This window comes from Podarcis cretensis, assembly GCF_951804945.1.
Source record: "Podarcis cretensis genome assembly, chromosome: 4".
Lineage (NCBI taxonomy): Eukaryota > Metazoa > Chordata > Lepidosauria > Squamata > Lacertidae > Podarcis > Podarcis cretensis.
Window position 1 is genome coordinate 1,368,520 of NC_137173.1, and position 27,704 is coordinate 1,396,223.

At 46.1% G+C, this 27,704-nt stretch overlaps 2 protein-coding genes across 2 annotated transcripts; one reads left to right on the forward strand and one right to left on the reverse strand.

Annotated features, from left to right (window-relative positions):
* Nucleotides 1–5,414: 5,414 nt before the first annotated feature.
* On the reverse strand, nt 5,415–26,707 carry LOC307213924 (uncharacterized protein; the record flags this gene model as incomplete). Its single annotated transcript, XM_079972155.1, has 4 exons — nt 5,415–6,368; nt 19,709–20,244; nt 21,037–21,059; nt 25,866–26,707. 4 exons carry the CDS (start codon nt 26,705–26,707, stop codon nt 5,415–5,417), a joined length of 2,355 nt encoding a protein of 784 aa, XP_079828281.1.
* Nucleotides 19,667–20,714, forward strand: LOC307214949 (olfactory receptor 52K1-like; the record flags this gene model as incomplete). Its single annotated transcript, XM_079974064.1, has 1 exon — nt 19,667–20,714. The coding sequence occupies one exon, from the start codon at nt 19,667–19,669 to the stop codon at nt 20,660–20,662; it is 996 nt and encodes a 331-aa protein (XP_079830190.1). The 3' UTR covers nt 20,663–20,714.
* Nucleotides 26,708–27,704: the final 997 nt, after the last annotated feature.

A 27,704-nucleotide genomic window follows, 5' to 3' on the forward strand; every position in this document is an offset into this window, starting at 1 on the left:
GTCACGTGTGCACAGGAAGGGACTGATAGGTGTCAATCACTGGGCAACCCCCTCCTCCGGACTTTCCCAGGTGGAAGACTAGGCAAACCTAAGTCCTATTGTTCTCTTCCTGTAGGTGCTTAGAATGTACTCCCAATGCATATCCTGTATTTTCACGTTGCCCCCCCCCATATTCCTCTTATGTTAATCATGTATACCCTCCCCTTTTATGATGTAGTAATGATGTAGTGATGATGTTTAGTGAACTGTATGCTGGGAGAAGATATGAACTTTCAAAAGTCCTTGTCACCCCGTTCTCAGGGTTCAATTCCTCTTTGAAGCTGTTGCGCAATAAACTTTGATCTTCAGCTATTTGCTCTGGTTGGTAGCTGGACTCCTTCTTTGTTCCACAGGGACCCACGGGCTCTGCCTAACGTGCTGGGTGGCTGAGCAGCCTCGCACCCAGATTTTTCCGTAACATAATAATAATAATAATAATAATAATAATAATAATAATAAATTATTTATATCCTGCCCTCCCCAGCCAAAGCCGGGCTCAGAGCGGCTAACATCAAATATGTAACACATTAACATAAAATCAGACAATCAATTAAAAAACATCCTCAAATCAGATCAGGATCAGAATAAAATCCAATCAGATGGCACCCCGCAGATTAGGGTCAGGGATCTTCAATGCTCACCCGGTCCAACTGTTTGTGCTGAACTTATATGGACCTGTGAGAAAAATTGGGAGGCCACTTTCATACAAGTTCTTGTGAAAGGGGAGAGGGAGTCAGACTGAACCCCGACCAAAGGCCTGGCAGAACAGCTCCATCTTGCAGGCCCTGCGGAAAGATGTCAGGTCCCGCAGGGCCCTAGTCTCTTGTGACAGAGCGTTCCACCAGATCAGAGCCACAGCCAAAAAAGCCCTGGCTCTAGTTGAGGCCAGCCTAACCTCTCTGTGGCCCAGGACCTCCAAGATGTTTTTGTTTGAAGACCGTAAGGTCCTCCGTGGGACATACCAGGAGAGGCGGTCCCATATCAGGAGAGGCAGTAACAGTATGTAAATTTAATAAATAATTAAAATAAACATATAGAATCTGCTTTGGAAAACAAGATTTATGTAATGCATTATAGATGTTGATTGGCACTTGAGCATTTGATGAAGTTTGATGGATTTATTTGCTTCAGCACACAGTGAATTTAATGGAGGGAAAGAGTTGCTGAATGGTTTCTTTAAATGTAAAGGTTCATCATTGTTCCACCCGATGTGTATGTCTTTAAGGGGCCAGAGAAAGGGCCAGAGCAAAATAACGAGACCCAGCTTTACAGCTGTGAAACAGCAGGTGCTGCTGAGTTATACTGATTAAGGTGTGTCAGCATTTGGGTGTAGTATATAAGGAGCAGCACCTAGCTCTCCCTTTACACTGGGGGACGGGTTGGTGGTTGGGTCTGGTTTGTTGTTGATGTATTTAGTGTATAAGGAGTTTTTGTTTTTGTAATTAAAACCTTGTTTAAGTACTTTTTGAGTCCCTTTTTAATGCATGGTCTCCCCAGCAAGCTCTCTGCAGCGCTACTATACTGCAAATAGCCAACATCTTTTGGTTATGGGCCCAGCTGCTGAGTGGATGACTGCATATTTTTGGACTCTGAGAAAGGTTTGAAAACTCCTTCTCCTGTTAGTGTAGTTCTGTGGGTCTGGAAGAGCTCCAGAATGGTTGACTGGGTTCCAGAAGCTGAGAAGGCTCTGGTCTTTCCACAGCTAACAGATGAGAACTATAGTTTATGGTCTTTTTGGGTGGAGGCGCTTTTGACCTCTAGAGAAGTATGGACCTATGTAACTGATGACCCTCCCAACCCTGTAACAAATGCTTGGTCAAAAGGAGATGCGAAAGCCAGGGCAATAATTAATTTGGCAGCCAGTGACCAGCAAGTAGTCTACATAAGGAATAAGAAAACTGCCAAAGAAATGTGGGACAGTCTTGTAGCATCTGGTATCTGAAGAAGTGTGCATGCACACGAAAGCTCATACCAAGAACTAACTTAGTTGGTCTTTAAGGTGCTACTGGAAGGAATTTTTTTATTTTGACTATGGCAGACCAACACGGCTACCTATCTGTAACATTTCGTACAAAGATTACCATAATAAAGGACAAAAGTGGTAAGGACCTAACAGAAGCAGAAGACATCAAGAAGAGGTGGCAAGAATACACAGAGGAATTATACCAGAAAGATATGGATGGCTCGTACACCCCAGGTGGTGTGGTTGCTGACCTTGAGCCAGACATCCTGGAGAGTGAAGTCAAATGGGCCTTAGAAAGAACTGCAAATAACAAGGCCAGTGGAAGTGATGATATTCCAGCTGAACTATTTAAAATTTTAAAAGATGATGCTGTTAAGGTGCTACACTCAATATGCCAGCAAATTTGGAAAACTCAGCAGTGGCCAGAGGATTGGAGAAGATCAGTCTACATCCCAATCCCAAAGAAGGGCAGTGCCAAAAAATGCTCCAACTACCGCACAATTGCACTCATTTCACACGCTAGCAAGGTTATGCTTAAAATTCTACAAGGCTGGCTTAAGCAATATGTGGACCGAGAACTCCCAGAAGTGCAAGCTGGATTTCAAAGGGGCAGAGGAACCAGAGACCAAATTGCAAACATGCGCTGGATTATGGAGAAAGCTAGAGAGTTCCAGAAAGACATCTACTTCTGCTTCATTGACTATGCAAAAGCCTTTGACTGTGTCGACCACAGCAAACTATGGCAAGTTCTTAAAGAAATGGGAGTGCCTGATCACCTCATCTGTCTCCTGAGAAATCTCTATGTGGGACAAGAAGCTACAGTTAGAACTGGATATGGAACAACTGATTGGTTCAAAATTGGGAAAGGAGTACGGCAAGGCTGCATATTGTCTCCCTGCTTATTTAACTTATATGCAGAATTCATCATGCGAAAGGCTGGGCTGGATGAATCCTAAGCCGGAATTAAGATTGCCAGAAGAAATATCAACAACCTCAGATATGCAGATGACACAACCTTGATGGCAGAAAGTGAGGAGGAATTAAAGAACCTCTTAATGAGGGTGAAAGAGGAGAGCGCAAAATATGGTCTGAAGATCAACATCAAAAAAACGAAGATCATGGCCACTGGGCCCATCACCTCCTGGCAAATAGAAGGGGAAGAAATGGAGGCAGTGAGAGATTTTACTTTCTTGGGCTCCGTGATCACTGCAGATGGTGACAGCAGTCACGAAATTAAAAGACGCCTGCTCCTTGGGAGAAAGGCGATGGCAAACCTAGATGGCAAACAGTGTCTTAAAAAGCAGAGACATCACCTTGCCAACAAAGGTCTGTATAGTTAAAGCCATGGTTTTCCCAGTAGTGATGTATGGAAGGGAGAGCTGGACCATAAAGAAGGCTGATCGCCGAAGAATTGATGCTTTTGAATTATGGTGCTGGATGAGACTCTTGAGAGTCCCATGAACTGCAAGAAGATCAAACGTATCCATTCTTAAGGAAATCAGCCCTGAGTGCTCACTGGAAGAACAGATCCTGAAGCTGAGGCTCCAGTACTTTGGCCACCTCATGAGAAGAGAAGACTCCCTGGAAAAGACCCTGATGTTGGGAAAGATGGAGGACACAAGGAGAGGGGGACGACAGAGGACGAGATGGTGGGACAGTGTTCTCGAAGCTACAAACATGAGTCTGACCAAACTGCGGGAGGCAGTGGGGAAGACAGGAGTGCCTGGCGTGCTCTGGTCCATGGGGTCACGAAGAGTTGGACATGACTAAATGACTAAACAACAACAACAACAACAAAACATTAATCCAGATGCAAAAGAGAGAGAGAAGGGGGGAACAAAGGATGGAAGGGAAGGGAGAGAAAAAATAAAAGAGAAAGAGAAAGTTAAGAAGCTACACTTAAACTATGCTTCCAATGGTTAGTGAGCTCACAGCTCCAGCAGGACCCCCCTCTTTGCTCCTCAACAATCTCAAAGATCAACCTTGAGATGCTGTTGCCTTGCTGGCCCAGGATTCTGAAGAGGAGAGCTTATGTTTCTCAGAAGGCGATAGGTGTTCCCCAATAGCGGTCTCCGAAGATGACCAAAGCCTGTGGGCAGATGGAGGTTGCAGTAGAGGCCTCCTTTAGCTCTCTGGATCCCAAACAGATACAGAAAAGCACAGGCTTTGTTCAACAGCTCACCAGAGGTCAAGTGCAACAAACCTGATTCCTCATTCCTTGGAATCAGCAACCTGTTTAATGAGCATCTAGCCTGATTTGTTTGCAGGGAGCTTAGACAATGACCAGGGCCGGCTCAAGCATGAAGCAGTTGCCTCAGGCAACAAATTCTGAGGGGCAGAAAGTCACTACAAATGTGTGCCATGTGGTCTGCCCTGCAGCCCCGAAGCTAGCCTGTTACTCTTGGGGTCAGTGAAGGACTGTCCTATTCCAGTGGTCAAGTAAGAGTCAACTACTCCTCTGGTCCAATTTTGTGCACAGAATAGGCAATGCATCTTCTTGTCCTTTGTGTTGGGCAGCAAAATTGCTTGGGCTACTCCTGGTGATGGTGGGATATTCAATGAACATTGAATGAGACTTAAATGGCTCAGGACCGCAATACCTCAAGGACCACCTTTCTCCATATGATGCTCTTCTTCATGTGCCTCCTCTGTGAGACGTCCGGTGGGTGGCAACACAAGAACAGGGAAAGTTCTCACCTGGTGCCTTCATTGCATATCTTTAGGCAACAGGCAAAAACATTTCTTATTAGCCATGGTTAACACTATATGGCTTCCTAAATGCAAAATTGCAAAAACCTAAATTGCAAACAGATGTGGAAATGTGGAGAGCTGAATTTTACATTGAAAAGATGACAAACTGAGAGAAACCAGTGTCAACAAATTTGCCCATCTATACCTGCAAGTGATTTTGATAAAAGACTCTCTGCATTGAGCTAATTGAGTGATTCCCATGGTCTTCTGATTGATGCTATTCAATTCATGTTTCAGCCAAAGAAAGAGGGGAATAAACCTCATATAAGGAGCAACTAGGGGACGCAGGTGGCGCTGTGGGTTAAAGCCTCAGCGCCTAGGGCTTGCCGATCGAAAGGTCGGCGGTTCGAATCCCTGCGGCGGGGTGCGCTCCCGCTGCTCGGTCCCAGCGCCTGCCAACCTAGCAGTTCGAAAGCACCTCCGGGTGCAAGTAGATAAATAGGGACCGCTTACCAGCGGGAAGGTAAACGGCGTTTCCGTGTGCGGCTCTGGCTCGCCAGAGCAGCGATGTCACGCTGGCCACGTGACCCGGAAGTGTCTCCGGACAGCGCTGGCCCCTGGCCTCTTAAGTGAGATGGGCACACAACCCCAGAGTCTGTCAAGACTGGCCCGTATGGGCAGGGGTACCTTTACCTTTACCTTTAAGGAGCAACTGTGAGGCTCACTCAAGACCACCTCTGGACCACAACAGCATCTTGGCCAGCCTCCTCCGGATCTCTTTTGTCCGGACGGCATACACAATGGGATTCAAGACGGGAGGGAAAATGAGATAGAAGTTGGCCAGGAGGATGTGAGCTGCAGGAGCCACATTGTGCCCAAACCGATGTATCAGGGAGGAGACAACAATGGGGATGTAGAAGATCAAGATGGCACAAATGTGTGAGGTGCAAGTGCTGAAGGTCTTAAGACGGGCCTCCGTGGTAGACAAGCTCATTACCGCCCAGAAGATGAGGACATAGGACAACCCAATGAACGTAGAATCAATTATGAGTACCAGGAAGCCAATTGTTACACCATAGATGTTGCTGATGGAGATGTCCTCGCAGGAGAGCATCACTACAGCCATGTGCTCACAGTAGGAGTGTGCAATGATGTTGGTGTGGTAGTAGGTGTATCGATGGGCAAGAAGAGGCAGTGGAGCGATGTATAGGAAGCCCCGCAGAGCAGCGGCCAGCCCGATCTTGGCCACCACCGAGTGGGTCAGGATAGTCCCGTGCCTCAATGGGGTGCATATGGCCACGTAGCGGTCAAAGGCCATCGCCAGAAAGATCCCAGATTCAATGGTGGCAAAAGAGTGGATGACAAACATCTGGAGGAGGCAGGAGTGGAAGGCAATGTCCTTGTTGCCCAACCAGAAGATGCTGAGCAGCTTGGGCATGGTGGAAGAGGAGAGGACCAAGTCGATGACTGCCAACATGGAGAGGAAGAGGTACATGGGCTCGTGGAGGTTGGGCTCGGCCCGGATGATGAAGAGGATGGTGCAGTTGCCCACCACGGCCATGATGTACATGGAGCAGAAAGGGATGGAGATCCAGACATGGGCAGCTTCTAGCTGAGGGATGCCCGTGAGGGAGAAGGTGGACGGGCTGACGCAGGCATTGTAGAAGGCCGGCATCTTACCAATGCACCACGGGAGGAACCATCATTCCATGTGACTGGAAACAAATGAAGATGGATGAACATTCAGATGGTTATACTTAGCAACAGAACCCTATACAGTTGTAGTAGCGCATTTTTAGGGAGTCTAAGAAAATGTTTCTACAGATAGGTTATCTATACATCCTAGGCATTAAGATATAGGCTTGTGTCCAAAGCTGCTGTTCCTTTGGTGCAACAGACTGCCAGTTGTGCAATGTTACTTCCCTCTCCTCTCGACTGCATCCTTCTGTGGACCTTCAAAAACTGCTCCAGAGGGTTGGGGGACCCTGTGGAGCAGGTTTCTAGGGGGTGTGGAGAGAAGCCATCTTCAAATATCTAAAGAGCTGTCACATGGAAGATGGAGCAAACTTGTTTTCTCCTGCTCCAAATGAAATGGATTCAAGTTACAAGAAAGTAGATACCAACTAAATATGAGGAAGAACTTCCTGCATTTAAGAGTTGTTCAACAGGGGAACGGTCTCCCTCTGAAGGTGGTGGACTCTCTTTCCTTGTGTCCCTTCCAACTCTACAATTCTATGAAGAGGGGAAGTGGAGGTCCCGTTATGTGAGTGGATCTCGTAACGGTTGTTATCCCTTCTTTTTATGATACTGGAATGTTCTATACACCCAGGGCCAAACTTGGCTGTCTGCCAGACCTCAGTTACATGGGAAGGGTGGAGTCACCTCTCTAGAGTGGGTGGCTGTTAGAAGCAGAAAGAAGAACTATCTGAGTGAATAAATGAAGCAGTTGTGGTAAGGTCACTGGTTTTGGATCTCTCCACCTTGGGGTAAGCGATTAGCCCTCAGGTGTTTTGGACACCCAAGTCTGCTCTTTCGGAGGACACCTGGGAGTCTCTTCCTCTAGGAAAATCTCCAGATTAGAACTGGCAGACCTGAGTATCTCAGTCCATCTTTGTCACTTTCACATGTTTTTACCCATGATTCCATTTCACTTCCACGTTAATCCCCACTCAGTCATGAAGCTCACTTGGGTCAAGCCCCATCTCTTCGCCTAACCTACCTCACAGGGTTGTTGTAAGGATGAAATGGGGGGAGGGGGGAAGAACCATGGAAGCCGCTTCGAGATCCTTGGAAGATAAAGGTGGGATATAAATGCAATAAATACAATAAAGATCTGTTTATTTTTCAAAATTCCATCTCAAACTATGTATTTATATGCATATATTAATGCTTATTTAAATGTATTTCTCTTCTCAGTGAATATTTTGGTATGTTCAGTAAGCTGCATTGTAAAAATTGTCAAATCAGGTGGGTGGCTACAAAGAATCAAGGAATTGGAGAGTTGGAAGAGTCCCAAGGCTGAGAAAGGCTCATCTAAATGATCATAGAATTGTAGAGTTGGAAGAGACCCTGAGGAGTTGTGCTATACGGGGAATGAACCTGCAACCTTGTCATTATCAGCACCACACTCTAACCAACTGATTTATCCAGGCATGCTATATACACCATTCTTTCTTCTCCACCAGCGTCCAAATGTTCTTCCACTCCTCTCTGTCCTCTCCTGGAAATCTTCAACACGGTACACTTATCTCCTGCTAGCCAGGCCACCAATATTTCCCCTCCTGTCAGGAAATACAGCCTCTGCTTCCTTTAGCACTTACCTTTCTCGGGGTGTTACAGTCGGCATTTTCCAAAGAAATGTTAGGGAACCCAGAGCAAGGAGCAAGGTGAGCCTTGTTAGCTGCGTTGGGTAGCATTTTGCAGTGGCAACAGCATACTCAGAACTGCATGGAAGATTCCACAGTCAGAAACAACCCCAGCTCACTGCACCATTGCAAAGGGGACAACTTGCCGCATGCCTTGCTCTGTGGAACACTGACTTGGCACAACAGCCCAAAATGCTACCTCCTTAGGAATGGTTGCACATTCAGCTTACCAAGGCAGCAATGCCCCCTCCTAAGCAAATGTTGGCTTCGGCCTCTCGGTGAGGTATTTATGCTGCATACTTCAGAGACCTTGAGGGATCTCCCAACCCAACTGGGACCTGGGACAATTAAGTGGCTCTTTGGTTGACAAAGGGGACGAAGGTGGCGCTGTGGGTTAAAGCCTCAGCGCCTAGGACTTGCCGATCGAAAGGTCGGCGGTTCAAATCCCTGCGGCGGGGTGCGCTCCCGCTGCTCGGTCCCAGCGCCTGCCAACCTAGCAGCTCGAAAGCACCTCCGGGTGCAAGTAGATAAATAGGGACCGCTTACCAGCGGCAAGGTAAACGGTGTTTCCGTGTGCGGCTCTGGCTCTGGCTCTGGCTCTGGCTCTGGCCAGAGCAGTGATGTCACGCTGGCCATGTGACCCGGAAGTGTCTCCGGACAGCGCTGGCCCCTGGCCTCTTAAGTGAGATGGGCGCACAACCCCAGAGTCTGTCAAGACTGGCCCGTACGGGCAGGGGTACCTTTACCTTTACCTTTACCTTTACCTTGGTTGACAAATCTCAAAGCACCAAGCAAGGACTACCAATATTAAAAACTGTCTTCTTTATTTAGACTATTTTCAAAAGGGAAGGAAATGTGTTTCCAAATAATAAGGATAATACTGATCCATCGTAGGTGGCTCAGACTGTTCCCTGGATGCCCCCACTGGATTTGCTCTGACTATGTCACCTGAATCTGAATTTTGTCCCGAAAGTGCCTTTCAAAGTTGTTGCCTCTGAGGGGGGTCACAGCAACACTCTCTTGTCCAGATCCTATTATTTCTGGCTTCTTTGCCTCTGAGTTAAATGTGCCACATGCCAAGCCAACATATTCACTGAGCTGCCTGCCACAACCCCGAGATCTCTTTCCCAGTCAGTCACCACCAGCGGAGGCAGATTTAGAAGAGAGCAACCAGTTCACCCACACTGGGTGCCAATCCAAAAGGGGGTGCCACAACTATTAGAATGCAAGGCAGGAGATGGGGGGCAGAGAATTTTGGCATCACACAAGGCTATGCTGAAATTTGAAAGGCCAACATCCGCCACTGCCACCAGACACTTCTTGTGAAAGATGGCCAGGGAAGTATTGGGCAAGAGGTGCTTCTAGGTCATATGGGTAACCGATTTGAGATGGACCAAATAGGGAAACAGCAAGAAGTACCGATGAAAGAAGAGTGGCATATGAAGATGATGGACTTCGCAGAACTAGCGAAGTTGACAGGAAAAATCCGAAACCAGCATGATCAAGTATTCCAAAAGGATTGGAGTAAATTTATACGATATTTGAAAGATCCTTGTAAGCAATTAACACCACTAGTAGGGTTGTCAGAAGATTTGTAATGAGAAACTTTCTTCCTTTTTATATTTATTTAAATCTTGAGACATTCTTTAATAAGTCTAATTAGAATTGGAAAACGTATAAATTGCAATGATATAAAGGTTAATTTCAAAAACTATGAGGCAGGAGGGAAGGAAGTCAATAGGCTCTAAAGAGCCAGGGCTGTATAGTGGATAATGACGGTGTGAATGTATAACATTAAATGGAAAATAAATAAAAATTATATATATATTTAAAAAAGGATGTGGCTCTGTCCTCTTGGCTTCAAAAGACATAGAACTCACTTAAACTTGTAACATGGCTTACGTCAACAGAAAAAGGCATGGAGGCATTGACCAAATAAGGACAATGGTTAATATGAGGAGTAGGTGGCGGAATTCAGGGTGAGGGCAGATGTCAACAAGGGCAGGGATTTTAGTATTTTAATTAGGCGGTTGTGATTAGGTGGTTGCTTTCAGCTTTCCACTCAGTCTTTACTCACACATGGCTTGAAGAATTGTTTGGCTCCTGGTCTCAAACAGACACTCCCTGCCGACGCCTTCACACAGCTAGCTGCTTGAGATACGCTGAGTCGCTTCCAGTCTCTGGGTCCTTTTCCACGCTCTGTCTCTGCCCACTCAGGACTGGGCCCATAACCTGTAAAAGGGGTTTTTTCTTCTGGTGGCAGACAGAACCACGAGACCACAAGACTGGTGTTAAACACTCAAACAAAGTTTTATTAAAGGTAAAGGTACCCCTGCCCGTACGGGCCAGTCTTGACAGACTCTGGGGTTGTGCGCCCATCTCACTTAAGAGGCCAGGGGCCAGCGCTGTCCGGAGACACTTCCGGGTCACGTGGCCAGCGTGACATCGCTGCTCTGGCCAGAGCCAGAGCCAGAGCCAGAGCCAGAGCCGCACACGGAAACGCCGTTTACCTTCCCGCTGGTAAGCGGTCCCTATTTATCTACTTGCACCCGGAGGTGCTTTCGAGCTGCTAGGTTGGCAGGCGCTGGGACCGAGCAGCGGGAGCGCACCCCGCCGCAGGGATTCGAACCGCCGACCTTTCGATCGGCAAGCCCTAGGCGCTGAGGCTTTAACCCACAGCTACAGCTGTACAAAAACAACAAACACAAAGCATGTGGGTGTTCTCTCTCTGCATGCAAATTCAAACTGCAACTTCTCCTTTTGCAGTCATCACCAGCTGTACCTAATCAGCCTAGAAAACCACTCCCAGAACTCACAGAAACAGCTCTTAAAGTTACAATCATCTTTTCTGTTTCTTTGCAGAATGACTCCTAACACCCCCTCTCATTCAAACAGAAACAGAAACAATACTTTAAACATATACAAAACATATTTAGACATCATGCACAACAATTCCTAATTCTGTCACTAATTGTGCATGTTTCCCAAAAGTTAGTGCTTTTGTAAATATATCAGCCAGATTTTGCACGCTCTCACAGTATTTCAGCATTATCAGGTTTTATTTAACATTTTCACTTACATTCTGATACTTAATCTCCAAATGTTTTGATTTAGTTTTAAACTGCTCAGACCCAGCTAAAGTTATTACAGCTTGATTGTCTTCCCATATTTGAACTGAGTAATCACATTGTATAGCTAAATCATTGAGGATTTGAATGTAATATTTTATTTCATTACACAACTCCGATAAAGCATAGTATTCAGCCTCTTTTGAAGATGTGGCCACGATTCCTTGCTTTTTGGACTTCCTTTTTTTTTTTTAAATGATATTTATTAAATTTTCCAAAAAAGACATAAAAACAACAACAACAACAATAAAAACAGACACAAACAAAGACAACAAGTATAACTTTCAAACCTTATTTTCTCAACCTAGTTTCACCGACTTCCTCATACCTCACCATTCTGTATTCTAATTTCATTATCCCATCAGCAAATCCATGCCCTTATTTCCCAAATATTTTTTACCACTTCCATTCTTTTTCATACTCGTCGTCTCTGAAAACCACATTATTTTAAATCCATATCAATCTAACATTCATTAATCTTATAATATTTATTAAGATAGTCCTTAAATTTCTTCCAATCTTCTTCCACTGTCTCTTTCTCCTGGTCTCGGATTCTGCCCGTCATTTCTGCGAGTCCCATGTAGTCTGTCATTTTCATCTGCCATTCTTCCAGAGTGGGTAGATCTGATGTCTTCCAATACTTTGCAATAAGGATCCTTGCTGCTTTTGTGGCATACAAAAATAAAGTTCTGTCCTTCTTTAACACCACATGGCTGACCATACCCAGGAGAAAGGCCTCTGGTTTCTTCAGGAAAGTGTACTTAAAGATCTTTTTCATTTCATTATATATCATTTCCCAGAAAGCCTTAATCCTTGGGCACGTCCACCAGAGGTGGAAGAATGAGCCTTCACTTTCTTTACACTTCCAACATTTATTCTCTGACAAGTGGTAGATTTTTGCAAGCTTGACTGGGGTCATGTACCACCTATAAATCATTTTCATAATATTTTCTTTCAGGGCGTTACAGGCCGTGAATTTCATACGAGTGGTCCACAACCTTTCCCAGTCAGCAAACATAGTGTTATGACCAATATCTTGCGCCCACTTAATCATAGCAGATTTGACTATTTCATCCTGTGTATTCCATTTCAGCAGCAAGTTATACATTTTTGATAAATTCTTAGTATTGGGTTCTAACAGTTCTGTTTCCAATTTAGATTTCTCCATCTGGAAGCCAATTTTCTTATCCATCTTATATGCCTCTAGAATTTGATAATAGTGAAGCCAATCTCGCACTTTATCCTTTAGTTTCTCAAAACTCTGCAGTTTTAAATTACTACCCTCCTGTTCTAGAATTTCCCAATATTTCGGCCATATACAATCCATATTAAGTTTTTTCACAGCTTTTGCCTCCATTGATGAGAGCCACCTTGGAGTTTTATTCTCCAGTAGGTTGGACTTCCAACCTATCAAGGAATCCCCAAATTGAAACACCATGCCAGAAACTGATTTTCTATCAGGCAGGTTTGGCCCAATCGCTGTCAACGTAACACTGCAATTTTGTAGACCCTGAAGATGGTAATCTTAAACAATAATCAAGCGTATGTTTTAAATACTGGAAAATACATTTTATACCCTTCCAGGCATTTTCTGTGAGACAGCTTACTAGTCTGCTCAGTATTACAACAGCATAACTCAAATCTGGCCTGCTCCACAATGAAATGTGTAATAAACTTCCAACTAGTGAAGGATTTACTGGTTCTGTGCATTCTCCTTCATTCTTGAAAAAACCTATTTCCATTGGGCTTTTTACTCCCTTGCTATTTTGCATATTGTTTCTTTCAAGTAATTCCATTATTTTATCTTTTTGACTCAACAAAAAACTTCCATCGTTTGTCCTTTGAATTTCTAGACTGAGATAATTTTTCACTGCTCCCAAATCTCTTACTTTAAACTCTTTTCTTAGTTGTTCTGCAATTTCCCCCTCTTGCTTGTCATTTTTTGTAGAATAAAGCAAATCATCAATGTAAGACAAATATAATTCTTGTTTATCACCCTTTCCTTTAGCGTACAAGCAATTATCAGCTAGGCTTCTTTTCAAGCCAATATTTTTTAAAGCATTATCGTTCCAATTTCTAGCTGATTGTTTGAGTCCATAGTTTCTTTGTGTAACCTATATACAGAATTCTGTTCGCCTGCCTCAATTCCTGGTGCTTCATTCATAAAAATTTCTTTGTGCAGATTTGTGTTAAGATAAGCTGTTTCAATATCAAAATGATTTACCTGAAACCCATGTAGCGCTGCAATAGCTAGCAACAAATGTACACTTTTGCTCCTTGCAGTAGGAGAAAAGGTTTCATCAAAACTTTCACCTTTTCTTTGCGTAAAACCTCGTGCTAGCAGCCTAGCTTTGTGCTTAACACTACCATCTGCCAAGTGTTTTATTTTATACACCCATCTACAGTTCACTGCCTTTTTTCCTTCTGGCAATGGCTCAATAGTAAACACATTATGTTCTGCCAAAGATTTCATTTCTGCTCTCATTGCATTTTCCCACATTACTATTTCCTGGTGTGGTAACTTTAAAACCTCATAATCACGAGGTTCTTTCTTCACATCAACACTTTTAACTTCTTGTATAGTAAACCTTTCTGGAGGTACCCCCTTATTCCTTCTTTGTGATCTTCTAACTCGAACACTTCCCGCCTCTGGACTATCTTCCCCTTCTAATTCATCTTGCTCAGGAGAAATTGGTTTAGTTTTAGGAGATTGTGTACTGGGACCCTCATCCCCTGATTCCTCATCACTATCACTTTCAGAACTTTCTTGAATTTGTGGCTTTTCTTCCTCAGATTTCACAAATTTATCTGTATCATCTGAAGAAAAAACAACTTCTGAATTTCCATGTAAACAAGCCCAACCATCTTGCTCACAAAACTCTGCATGTCTTGATATCACAACTCTGCCACGCCCTAGTGCAAAATGGTAACCTTTTGACCAGCTTTGATAACCAACAAATCTAAGTCTCTTTGCCTTGGGATCTCCTTTCCTTCTCTGTCCTTTTGGGATGTGAACCCAAGGCCAACAACCAAAAGTTTTAACATGGTCCAAAACAGATTTTTTCCCCCATAAAGCAAAAAATTAGGGGTATTATTTATGAGAGAATGAAATAATCTGTTCTGTATGTAATTAACACAGAGAATTGCTTCCCCCCAAAACTTCCTGGATAAACCAGAATCACATAACATAGAATATAGCATTGTTTGTTAAGACCTTAACTTGTGTTCTGCAATCAAATTTTCTTTGGGTGAAAAAGGACACGATTTACGGTGACTAATACCATGTTTTTTCAACCATATTTGGAGGGCTTCAGACATGAACTCGACTCCATGGTCACTCTGCAATTGGGTAACTTTGTAGGGAAACTGCCTTTCTATATAGTTGGCTTTCTATATAGTTGACCCAATTTTTAATCAGTTGACCAGTTTTACTTTTGTGTATACCCAAGTATACCAGCTGTAATCATTCACAAAAACCAGGAAAAACTTTGCTCCTCCTTCAGATTCTGCAAATGGCCCACAAAGGTCTGAGTGTACTAAAGCAAATGGCTTCTTGCTAATTCTATTACTTTCAGGATAATATCCTCGCTTACTTTTAGACTCCTTGCAGGTATTGCAGTCCAGAAAAACTGAACATTTTTTCATTTTAATTCCCTTACTTAATTCTGACAGATCATGAAGCTGAGGCTCCAATATTTCCGCCACCTCATGAGAAGAGAAGACTCCCTGGAAAAGACCCTGATGTTCGGAAAGATGGAGGGCACAAGGAGAAGGGGACGACAGAGGACGAGATGGTGGGACAGTGTTCTCAAAGCTACCAGCATGAGTTTGACCAAACTGTGGGAGGCAGTGGAAGACAGGAGTGCCTGGCGTGCTCTGGTCCATGGGGTCATGAAGAGTCGGACACGACTAAACAACAACTTTGGCATTTTGGCAATGCTGTGGAAATTGGCATGCCCCAAACAACGATGCCACAAATGCTGGCACTCATCATGTAAGGCTCTATTACAGGCTTTAACACATGCCCCAGACTCACTTATTAGCTGATCTTCCAAAACAAACCATTTTTTAGTGACGCTTTAACCACTTTTCCAGCTTTCTCTATTTTACAGCCTGAACTAGAGAAGGTTACCTTAAACCCCTGCTTAACAAGACTTGCAATTGAAAGCAAATTATTTTCTAAGCTTGGTACACATAAAACATTGGTAAATTTGGTGCTTAAACAGTTAATATTCACATTACCCTTTCCAGCTAACTCATGCACTGTTCCATCAGCTAGTACTACATTTACAGATTTACAAGGTTGCTTTTCTACAAGGATTTGTGCAGACTTAAAAATGTTTGAGTCTAAAATGCTGAGTCTAAAATCCAGTCCTGTCCAACGTCGTGACTGGTGCCTCAAACTGCTGCAGAAACATACTGGATCCGACTCGTCCTGTCTTCTTGCTTCCCAGCAAACTGTGTCCCACAGACACAGTGCATTGTTGTACTAAATGCTTGGCTGACCCACAACGATAGCATCTTCTGACTGTGAAAGCTACTTCCTCTGTGTGGTCAACAGCCTCTTTATGTTGCCACTCCTCATTAGTTGCATATCTTTTACTGGACCATCTCCCATTTCCAGAGTTACGCTGACGTGTTGTCGTCTTCCTCTCATGGCATCTTTCCTCCTCATCAAGCAAACGCCCAGTTAAGAAGAGCATCCTTAATTGGCTTTCTGGAATTGCCTCCAGCATCATCACTAAATTATCCCATGACTCAGGAAGTGAAGACAGCACAATATAAACATTTCTCTGCTCAGAAAAATGTTCTCCAAGTTCATTTAACTCTGAAAATAAATCACGCATACTTTGAAGGGTTTTTGAAACACATTCACCCTCAGTCTGGCTCAGTACAGAGATCTCATTAGAGTAATTTTGCTGCCCACAACAGCTCTAATGTGTATGGCTCTCAGTGCTTTCCAAATCTCACTTGCTGTTTCAAGGTCTCGCACATGAGAAAACAGACTTCTCAAAACTCAAAAGGAGATTGGCATATGCTTTGTCCTCCAGTCTTTGGTCTGCTTCATCTACTTCTTCATCCTCATCTTTTACAGGAGGGTTAACAATACCAGTCCAACATTGTTCTTTCTTTAAAAATGCATCAGTAAACTCCATGACATATAATTGGACTCTCCCAGTTTCTCTACTGGAAAATATGAAGCTCCCCCTTGAGCTCCAGCTCCAAGTCCAGCCATGGCTCCACCCAGCTTTCAGCTTTCCACTCAGTCTTTACTCACACGTGGCTTGAAGAATTGTTTGGCTCCTGGTCTCAAACAGACACTCCCTGCCGATGCCTTCACACAGCCAGCTGCTTGAGAAATGCTGAGTTGCTTCCAGTCTCTGGGTCCTTTTCCACGCTCAGTCTCTGCCCACTCAGGACTGGGCCCATAACCTGTAAAGGGTTTTTTTTCTTCTGGTGGCAGACGACAGAACCATGAGACTGGTGTTAAACACTCAAACAAAGGTTTTATTACAGCTATGCAAAAACAACAAACACAAAGCATGTGGGTGTTCTCTCTCTGCAGGCAAATTCAAACTGCAACTTCTCCTTTTGTAGTCATCACCAGCTGTACCCAATCAGCCTAGAAAACCACTCCCAGAACTCACAGAAACAGTTCTTAAAGTTTGGCTACATGAGGAAGATTCCCACTTTGAGAATAACTTGGCTCTGAGGGCATAAGGTAGAATTTTGTGTGTCTTCTTCATCTGTAGTGCTTGGATGACTTGGCTATGACCTGACCATCATCTCCTGCCCAATAGTGATAGAGCTGTGCCAATTCCCAACTGGAGGCTAAAAATGGACTCCATCAATTATGGCTCCCAAGAGGGAACCATCTTGCCTGGGACTCCTCTGAGAACAGACCTGAGCTTACTTAATCCTGTCGGGCACAACAGAATCCTTCAGACCCTGCTGGGCCCTTGGATGCTTCTCAGCATTTCAAGGTAGGTAAAACTGCAGCATCTATCCCTAAAGAGGATGCTGAAACGGAAGAGGACGAGGTAAGGAATGTGGCTGAGTCAAACTAGTATGCTGGGCTGCTGTTTTAGGTGCAACATTAGCCAGGTTGCCTTATGCAAGACTTACAAGGCTCCAAGTTGGATAGACAAGAGTCTGGAAAGCCCACATTCTATTCTGGGCACCCTCTTTCAAGAAGAGCTGATCTGATGTGGATTTAGGGGAGAATCTGGAGGAAGATGTAAGGAGAACAGTTGTGGAGAAAAAGAGGGGAGGGAAGCGAGCTTGCCTAGAGATGTTGCACCACTTCCTTCCTGTCGATGGCTATTAGCAAGGATGGCTCTGCTCTGCCTCCTGGGTTGACTTCTTAAGTGTTTTAAGAGTCTATTTTGTCCACACTTCAATGGAATCATAGAATTGACCACAAGGGCCATCTAATTCCATCCCCTGCAATACAGACGTCTTGCCCAGCCTGGGACTCATTGCCACAAACCTGAGATTAAGAGTCACATGCTCTAGCCCCTCCTTGAGCAGAGAGATAGCAGAGAGAAAAGGCCAGAATTTCAGGAGAGAGGGACAGGGCTGCAGTGGGTAAGGAGGCAAGTGAACAGGGGGGAAGGGTCACTTTTGCAAGCTGGGAGGACAGGAGGGAGCAGAGCATGAGGCCGGCAGTTTTATGCTGCAGAGAGAGTCAGACATGATGTTTGGGGTCTCTTGGCGTCTGAGGTTGCAGCCATAGGAGGAACAGGACGCTCTTACACTTTCTCTTACATGCTCTGCACTTTCCCTATATAGGTATAGGCTGTATATTTGTGTAAATAAGCCACATATCATAAAAGACACCCCAGGCTCTGCTGTGCTTGCTCCCCAAAGGAAACACAACCCCTGAGTGAGTGCCTGGAACCCCCAGAATCTCACTTGCAGCTCAAGGAGGTTTGGGTGGGCAGAACAATATAATGTAGGATGCTTACACAAGACCGGGGGGGAAATACATTGTCAAACTGCATCTGGTGATAAGCACAGCTCTGCTGCAAAGACAGATCACATCTTTGGTCCTTACAAGCAATTGCTACCTGCCTCCCGCCTCTCTCTCTCTCTCTCCAAGGCATGTTCCTGTCACTCTCCTCACCCCAAAAAGTCTGGTTATTTTGCAGGGAGCGGGGTTTGTTGCACAGGAAAGCCAAACCACCTTTAACTACACAACCTGAATTTGCCAGTATTTAATTGAACCCCACCTGAAAATTGCAACTGTCTGGAACTGGCTCAGGTTGCTGCTCCCATTTTACAGATGGGGACTGATCCTGAGTTCAAGCCTAGCTCTCTCCTTTTTTTGCTGCTTGGGAATGATCCCTTTTACCCGCAAGATACCTTCCCTTCCCTTTCATTGTGGTGCCATCTTGCCTTTTATTTGTAGTGTCTTTTATTTCTATATGCCGCAATCGCATATGGAGGATCCTCCATTCGCGAGTGCAGCCACGATCAGAGGATCCCGCCACCGTCCGTACGGCGTTCGAGTGGCACCAGCAGCAAACCTCTATGTACAACACATGCCCGACGCCACACATGCGCCCTACGTAGTGACACCACACATGCATTGTACGTAGTGGCGCAACATGTGTACAGCCAGCGGTTTGCACCGTCCCGGATATCGGTTGGCCTTCGTTCGCCCCTGAGTCAGTGTGGGCAATATTGAGGTAAAGGGACGAAACTACTTCATGTGCTCCTAACAGATGAAATATTTCCCCCCCTTATTCTTTTCACAACATTAACAAACTGCTTGACTGTAATAAAACCTCTCAGCAGGTTACCAAAAAAGCAGTAAAATGATTAACAAAAGGCAATTAAATGATTCAAAAGGCAATTAAATGATTCAAAAGGCAATTAAAATCAAAAGTAAGCAAAAAGAGATTAAAACACAACAACATGCACATATCTGGAGAGGCTTGTCTTGAACAGAATTTTTTTTAGCAGTGAAGGTGCCTGCCTAATGTCTAAACGCAGGGAGTTCCAGGAGGGAGGTGATGCCACACTTTAAAAGATTTATTTCTTACAGCTGCAGAACAGGTATTAAGTAGATTCCTATACAGTAAGGCAAACCCAGAAGCAAAAAGGTCCCAAACTGGAAAGGTCTTTAAGTACAGATAGTAACACCTGGAACTTGGTCTTGTAACTAATTGGCAGCCAGTGCAGATCTCTGAGCAGAGGTGCTAAAAGGTGACAGGGTCTCACTCTGTAAGCATTTGTGCTGCAGCATTCTGCACAAACTGCACCTTCTGAATCGAGCACAAGGGGAGCTCCATATAGAATCTGTTGCACTGATCCAGTCTTAAAGTTGCCAGTGTTTGAACTACTATGGTGAAGCTCTCCCAGTCCAGGAATGGTCACTGCTGCCATACTACCCACAGATTGTAAAATAATGAGTGAAATGTTCCTCTCTTCCCTCTTTTCAGATCTAAGGATTGTTATCTCCAATCATTGCCAAGATGGCTGGAGGGGATCAGAACAGAACAGCCAACGTCTCCTACACAGACTTCCTTCTGCTCGCCTTCCCAGGCCTCCAAGAGTCCAGATATCTCCTCGCCATCCCTTTCTTCTGCCTTTACCTCATGATTGTTGCAGGGAACTCCATCCTGATCTACACTGTGAGGAGAGATCACAGTCTCCATTCGCCCATGTATGTCCTGATTGCTTTGCTCTTGGCAGTCAACATCTGTGGCTCCACCGTCATCCTTCCCAAGATGCTCCTCAGCTTCCTTCTCGGAGTCAGCCACATCTCCCTGACGGAGTGCCTGGTCCAGATGTTCTTCATCTACTTTGTCCTCATGTTGGACTGCAATGTACTCCTCCTGATGGCTTTGGACAGGTATGTGGCCATTTGTCACCCTCTGCACTACACAGACATCATGACGAAGAAGCTCCTGGTGATATTGACACTGGTCGCTCTTGCCCGGAGTCTGGCTGTAGTGGGCCCAGTGGTAATCCTGGCTTCCCAGGTGAGGTTCTGCAGGTCCAACATCATTGGGCATTTTGCCTGTGAGCACATGGCCCTCATGAAGTTGTCCTGTGGTGACATCTCCAGGAACAAGATTATAGGCCTGGCAGCAAGAACCATCACCATCATCTTAGACTTTTGTTTCCTCCTGGGTTCTTATGGCTGCATCCTCCAGGTATCCATGCAGATGAGCTCTGGCCACACCCGACACAAGGCCTTCCACACCTGTGGCACCCACCTCATGGTCATTCTTACAGTCTACTCTTGCAGCCTTGTCTCCTCTCTTGTCTTCCGCTTAGCTAAGTCAGCCAGCCAGGATGTCCACAATCTGCTCAGCGCAATATACCTGTTTCTTCCCTGGATCCTCAACCCCATCATTTATGGCATGAGGACTAAGGAGATCCAGGACAGTCTCTGGAAGCTGCTCAGGAGGAAATGGGCTCATTTGGTCCCAGGGAAAGCAGTGGCTATGAGCAGAAGCAAGTGACCGATTTGTCTGTGTGCCAGATTTAGCAGAACCACCTAGAGCAGACATTGCACACCTGGTACCCTGAAGCTGTTTTTGACTACAACTCCCATCAGCCACCGTCAGCATGATGGGGGCTATTGTACAAAAACATATGGAGGGCTGCAGCAGGTTGACCCAGGCTGGTCAAGAGCCATGCAAATGGGTAGCCACCCGAGACGATTTCAAGGGTCTTCATATGGCACAGGGAACAAATGACAAAGTCTACTGCTTGAGTCTTTCTTGAAAGGCCGTGGAAGGATTCTGCTGAACATTCCTCTAAAGGTCTCACCCTGGCTGCCATTAGGGTCAGAGGACATCTGGGAGATGAAGAGTTTCTACCAACTCAGCCTGACCATTCTCAATCTTCAAGAGGAGCCTGAAAGCCCAAAGTAAAGATGGTGGATTTACATGACAGAGTTTGTTTGGGTCTCTCTCCCCCCCCCCACCCCCGTTCCTTCTTTCTTTCTTCGAATTGTTGGAATATTTTGTTAGTTTGTTATACATTTGATAAATTAATACTGTACTGTTTGCAGCAAAAATAGCTCTCTCAGAGGCACAGCAACTTCAGTCTTTGGTTTGAAAGAATCTGGAATGTAGTAACATTATCAAAACTTACTATCATAGGAAATAAAAAATAATCAGCAAACGTCATCTATTGAATAATAGTCATTTTTTATTATGTTTTGGAATCATAAATTCCCAGAGAACATGCACTGTTGCATTATGGTATTGGTATTATTTTATATTATTTTCATCACTGTATAAATGATAAAGGTTATGCTACATATATTGATTTGTAAACTGTCCTAAATATAATATGTAACCCCCCCCCAAAAAAAAACTGTTTTCCACTGAAAAATAACTTAAATTGCCAGCAAAAAATACTAAATGAGATTTGGCACTGCGTCTCAGAGTGTTTTATTCATTTAGCTTAATTTTAAAGGGGAGTGGGAGTGAGGTTGCCTCCTGAATCTCTGCTGGAAACATTTCCCACCGTATCGGATCAGGGACACTAAATGCCCAAATTCTGGTTGAGGCCAGTTTGGGTCATCTGCACCATGGGGGACAATTTACTGTGCTCCTCTGGATTATCTCGGTGATCAAACTGGGATATAGAATCATAGAACTGTAGAGTTGGAAGGGACCCAAAGGTCCTCTAGTCCATCCCCTTGATAATGCAGGAATCTCAGCTAAAGCATGCATGGCGGAGGACCACCCAACCTCTGCTTAAAAACCTCCAAGGGAGGCGAGTCCATAACTTCCCGAGGGAGTCTGTTCCACTCTCAAACAACTCTCACTGTCAGAATGTTTTCCCTGTTGTTTAGCCGGAATCTCCTTTTTTGGAACTTGAAGCTAGGGGTTCGAGTCCTACCCTGCAGAGCAGGAGAAAACAAAAATGATCCTAGATACCTATTTATCTACTTGCACTTTTTGGCGTGCTTTCGAACTGCTAGGCTGGCAGGAGCTGGGACCGTGCAACAGGAGCACATACAGCTTAAGGATGGGCAAAAAAAGTAATCTGCCTAGATCGTGTGTTGTGTCAGTACGCCTTTGAGCCGGTGCCAACGACTGGGCTCAATAACTTCTTCTGCCCCGACTGGGCTAGGCAACTGGGGAGCACTTCCTGAGACCTTCCACTCCTGGAAAGCAGGTCTAAGTGTACTGGACTCACAACTGTCCATTGTGAGCACCAAACTCAGCAGAGCATGAACAACACGGAAGATTGCTGTGAAGCATAACGTCTTTATTTTCTAAAAGCTACTGCAAACTAAAAACTAAAAGAGGTAACAGGACTGCATGAGTGTTACAGTTCTCACTCAGCCATCTAATCACTACAGAGATAACACTCAGACTCCCAGAGAGTCAGGCAGGAGCGGAAGAAGCGAAGAGCAGTTTCCGCCTCCTCCTTTCTGAAAACATCAAGTCAGGAGATTCTCGCAATGGGAGGGGGTGAAAATATCCACATGTTGCTCATCAAGACTGAGGGCTGATTTCCTTTCGCTTTGCTGCTGACTGTGTTTCAACCCTGCTGATGCCTGGTGGGAAGTATGGAGCTGTTAACGGAGAAATCCGAGGGCTCCCTTGGACAAAAAAAAAACCACAAAAAAAAACCAAGGACACCAGCCAGGAATCCCAGAGCAAAACAGCAGCCAGTCGGCTTGGTCTTGATTGAAGACCATCGTGACAGGACTCCCACCTGCCACCAGGTGGAACAAGATGGAAGCCCAGAACAAAAAAGACCCCAACTTTTATTAGTTACTAATCCCCCAAGCTACACCCCTAGAACTACATCACAACTACATCATGACATCATTGACACATCACAAAAAGGAGGGGTTGAGGGAGGAGTTGTGACAGTAACCTGAGTATCTTGTCACTTGGCTGGTTCCTCCTTTCCCCCTCCCCATGAGTCATTTACAGAGGACAAAAGGGAGTTTGCAGTTTCCTGCCCCCAGAGGGAAGAGCTGATCATTGTCCTTTGTTCCAGTCCGTGTTGAATCCACTCCCATATGCAAGTCCTTTGTGACTTTGATGGTCTTCTGTCTGGGACCACCCCGGTTGTCATGCCAACTGGGTAGGGCTCCTGAGTATGTGTTGGTACGCTTAAGGGATTATGGCTGTCCTGTATCAAACCGTCCCCCTTTAATAGTCCTTCCTTCATGGAGCAAAATAAACATAGACCGGTGTAAATCCGATGTACAGTTGATTTACTATGAATTTATAACAGAAATGTCGCGTATGTCGTGTGTGTGTGTGTTGTGTTTGTACAAACTGAATTATTGGGGGGGGGGATCTGCAACAGAGGGCAAATCTGTTTATGGCGGTCTTCATGTCATAAGCAGCCACAAAGAGCCATTTGACAGTGGAATGGTCTTCCTCGAGAAATTGTGGACTCTCCTTCCTCAGAGGTTTTTAAACAGAGGTTGGGTGGCCAATTGCCAGGGATGCTTCAGCTGAGATTCCTGCGTTGCAGAGGGCTGGACTAGATGACCCCTGGAGTCCCTTACAGGTCTACGATTAAGTTTCTGGATCTCTTGGCTCTTGCAAAGCCAACCTGCTCTGCTAGTAACTCGGCACGTGGGCCTCAGTCCAAGGACGGCTGTTGTAACTTGTGTGTTGCGCAAACAGTGTGGGCTGCATGGCTTTGGCACCAGGCTGGGGAGTGGGCTGAAACAGTCGATTGGGCAGCGGTCCCTCTTAATGGATGCCACGTGGCTGTTCCACCAAAGTGCCGGCTGCCCTGACATACCTCTCCATCTGGTGGAAATAGGGACTTCTATGATTCCATGACCCCTTTTGGCCACAGAGTGGACTATAAATGTCAGGAGTAAATAACCAAGCAAGCATCAGCTGCCCCTGGGTTATGGCCTCTCCCTGCATTTTCAGAAAGGGCTGGGAGTCGCCCGTAGAAGCAGCATGCCAAGCTCTCGTCAGCTGAGAGCCAGTGTGGTGTAGCGGTTAAGAGCGGTGGACTTGTAATCTGGGGAACCGGGTTCGCTTCCCCGCTCCTCCACATGCAGCTGCTGGGTGACCTTGGGCCAGTCACACTCCTTTGAAGTCTCTCAGCCCCACTCACCTCACAGAGTGTTTGTTGTGGGGGAGGAAGGGAAAGGAGAATGTTAGCCGCTTTGAGACTCCTTCGGGTAGTGATAAAGCGGGATATCAAATCCAAACTCCTCCTCCTCCTCCTCCTCTTCTTCTTCTTCGTCAGGCCACTTCTTCCTCTGGCAAGCATCCTCATGTGTTTTAATCTCTAATTCCCCTACAACAGACACATTCATGACAAAAGAGCCGTCTCTGAGTTCTTCCCATTCACCAAAATGCTTTTTCCCCTTTCCAGAAGCTCTGCTTTGAACTAGACCCAAATGCTCAGATAAAGCCCTTATCTCTCTCTCACACACACTCACACACAAGTGTCATTTTCCTCCCAATTGCTCAGGGCTGCATGCAGGCATCTTTTCCTCACCCCCTTTTGGCCTCACAACAAACAGCCTGGTGAGCGAGGTTGAGCTGAGAGAAATGAGGGGTGCTCAAGAATGGGAATTCTGGGCCTAGTCTGACACTCTAAGGACTACCCCATACCCAGACCTCCTCTTTGGGCTTATCTACCCCAGGACAAAATGTGGGGATTCATTGATTCAGAGTTTCCAAGGATGCCACCCCCAATACCCATCTGCCAACACTCAGCAGTAAGAGTCTGAGATGGGAGAAAGCAGCAAAAGAAATCATAGAATCATTGGATTCTAGAGGTGGAAGGGACTGCCAGGGGTCATCTAGCCCAGCCCCCTGCAAGGCACGAATCTCAGCTGAAGCATCCATGGCAGATGGCCCTCCGATCTCTGCTTAGAAACTTCAAAGGAAGGGGTGCCCACAACCTCCCAGGGGAATTTGTTAAACTGTCAAATGACTCTTACCAACAGAAATTCTTCCTGCAAGAAATTCTTCTTGCAACTTGTAGTCATGGGTTTAAGTCCTACCGTCTAAGGAGAACACAAACTTGCTCCACGTTCCATGCAAAAGCCCTTAAGAAAACGGTCATCCTCTCACCTCCAGGCTAAACATACACAGCTTCTTGAACAGTTCTTCATAAGACTTGGTTTCCAGACCCTCAGTCATCTTGGTTGCCCTCCACTGCACACCTTCTAAACTGAACACAGTGCCCAACACCTCATCTTCATGTGGCAGCCCATCAGATATTTGAAGGTGGCTACTGTGTCTCCTCTCAGTTTCCTCTTTTCCAAACTAAACATACCCAGCTCCTTCAACCGTTCTTCATAAGGCTTAGTTTCCAGACCCTTGATCATTGTGGTCACCCTCCTCTGCACATGTTCCAGCTTGTCAAGATCCTTCTTAAATTGTGGTACCCAGAACTGGACACCGTGCTCCAGGTGTGGTCTGACCAAGGCAGAATAGAACCGGAATATTACTTCCCTTGATCTGGACACTAGACTTCTGTTGATACAGCCTAGAATAGCTTTGAGTTGTTAGGGTTGTTTCCCCCCTGTGTTATTTTCCAGGCAAAACCCATTCCCTCATTTTAGGGGGCAGAACAGGGCACTGAATCACAGAATCACCCAACTGTAGAGTTGGAAGGGTTCATTCCCAGCAATGCTTCCAACGAATGAATAAAACAAACAAGCAAAACAGACACCCACACTTTCAGGGACCCCAAGCTCAGCACCCCTTCCCCGCTTTCCAGAGGGCCTGAGCCAGCCTCTCCCGGATGCATTTGGTCTTGACCGCATAGACCACGGGGTTCAGGACAGGAGGGAGGAGCTGGTAGATGTTGGCCAGGAGAATGAGAAGGTGCTGAGGGATGGTACCGTGGCTAAAGCGGTGGGCAAAGAAAGAGAAGAAGGCAGGGGTGTAGAACAAGACTATGACGCACAGGTGGGAGCCACACGTCCCGATGGCCTTGAGACGAGCATCCTTGGATGGGAGACGGAAAACCGCCCTGAGGATCAGGGTGTAGGAGACGGCAATGAGGACCACATCCAGGCCGGGGGACAAAAGGGTGGTCACCATGCCGTACCAGATGTTGACGCCGATGTCTGCACAGGCCATGCGAGCGACGCCCATGTGCTCGCAGTAAGAGTGAGGCATCTCCCGGTGCCCACAGTACGGCAGCCTCTGGAGGAGGAAGACTGTGGGTAGCATCACGCAGAAGCCCCTGGCGAGAGCGGCCAGCCCGACCCTCACGATGGCAGGGCGGGTGAGGATGGTGGCGTAGCGCAGTGGTCGGCAGATGGCGACGTAGCGGTCAAAGGCCATGGCGAGCAGGATGGTGGACTCTGCGATGAAGCTGAGGTGGGTGAAGAACATCTGGGCCAGGCAAGCCTGGAAGGAGATCTCCTTGGAGAGGGAGAGGAGGACGCTCAGGGTCTTGGGCACGGTGGAGGAGGACAAGGCCAGGTCTGCCAGGGCCAGCAGGGCCAGGAAGAGGTACATGGGCTGGTGGAGGCTGCGCTCGGTGGCGATGATGTACAGCAGGCAAGAGTTGCCCCAAAGGGCCACGATGTACATCAGGCAGAAGAGGAGGGCAATCCAGCCGTGATACGCCTCCAGGCCCGGGATGCCAAGAAGGACGAACGAAGCCGGGTGGAAGGCACTCTGGTTGGCAGAGGAAGGTTCAGCAACCTGGAGTGTCTTGCTTGTCTCCATGATATCTCAACCCACTGAGGTGGAGTCTGGAAGAGGGTAGCTTCTGAGAGAGGAAGGCAGAATGGAAGGAACTGGGCAGGTTGGAGGAATGGAAAGAGCGACCTCAGTCCGTTCCGTCCTCAGCCTGACGATTCACAAGTTGGATTTCATAGAATTGTAGAGATGGAAAGGATCCTGTGGAGACATTGAGTCCAGCCCCCCACAATGCAGGAACCAGAGCTACAGAACCCCTAACTTGTGGCCACCCAACCTCTGCTTAAAAACCTCCAAGGAAGGAGAGATCACCAGTCTATTCCACTGTCAAACAGCTCTTGCCCTTCCTAAAGTTTAGTCGGAATCTCCTTTATTGCCATTTTAATCCGTTGATTTGGGTCTTCCCTTCCGGAGCAGAAGAAGGCAAGCTTGCTCCAGCTTCCATGTGAGGGCCCTTCAGATACCTGAAGATGGCTATCATGCCATCTCTCGGTCTCCTCCAGGCTAAGCAGACCCACCATCCTCAACTGTTCAATCAGCTTCCATTCCTTGGTTCAGTTTTAGTGCTTAATTTTGAGGGCAAAATGAAATTCCTTCTTCTCCAAGCGATACAGCAGTGGCTAGCATTGACTCACCAGGCAGGTCCTGGATGGATGAGCTTCTGCCTGGGAGGGGAGGGAGCAGGGCAGGGCCTTGTTTATCCTCTGACATCTCCAGCTGCAACTGAGCAGAGGACTTCTCCTCTCCTCCACCCCAGCTGGTGAGGAAGCAAGGGAGTCTTCAGCCCCCAGTTCTCCAGCTCTCAAAGCTCCTTCTGCTCTCTTCCCCTGTGGCTTCATCTGGGGACAGAATCCAGATAATGGCTCTCGGCTTCCGCAGCCTCCCC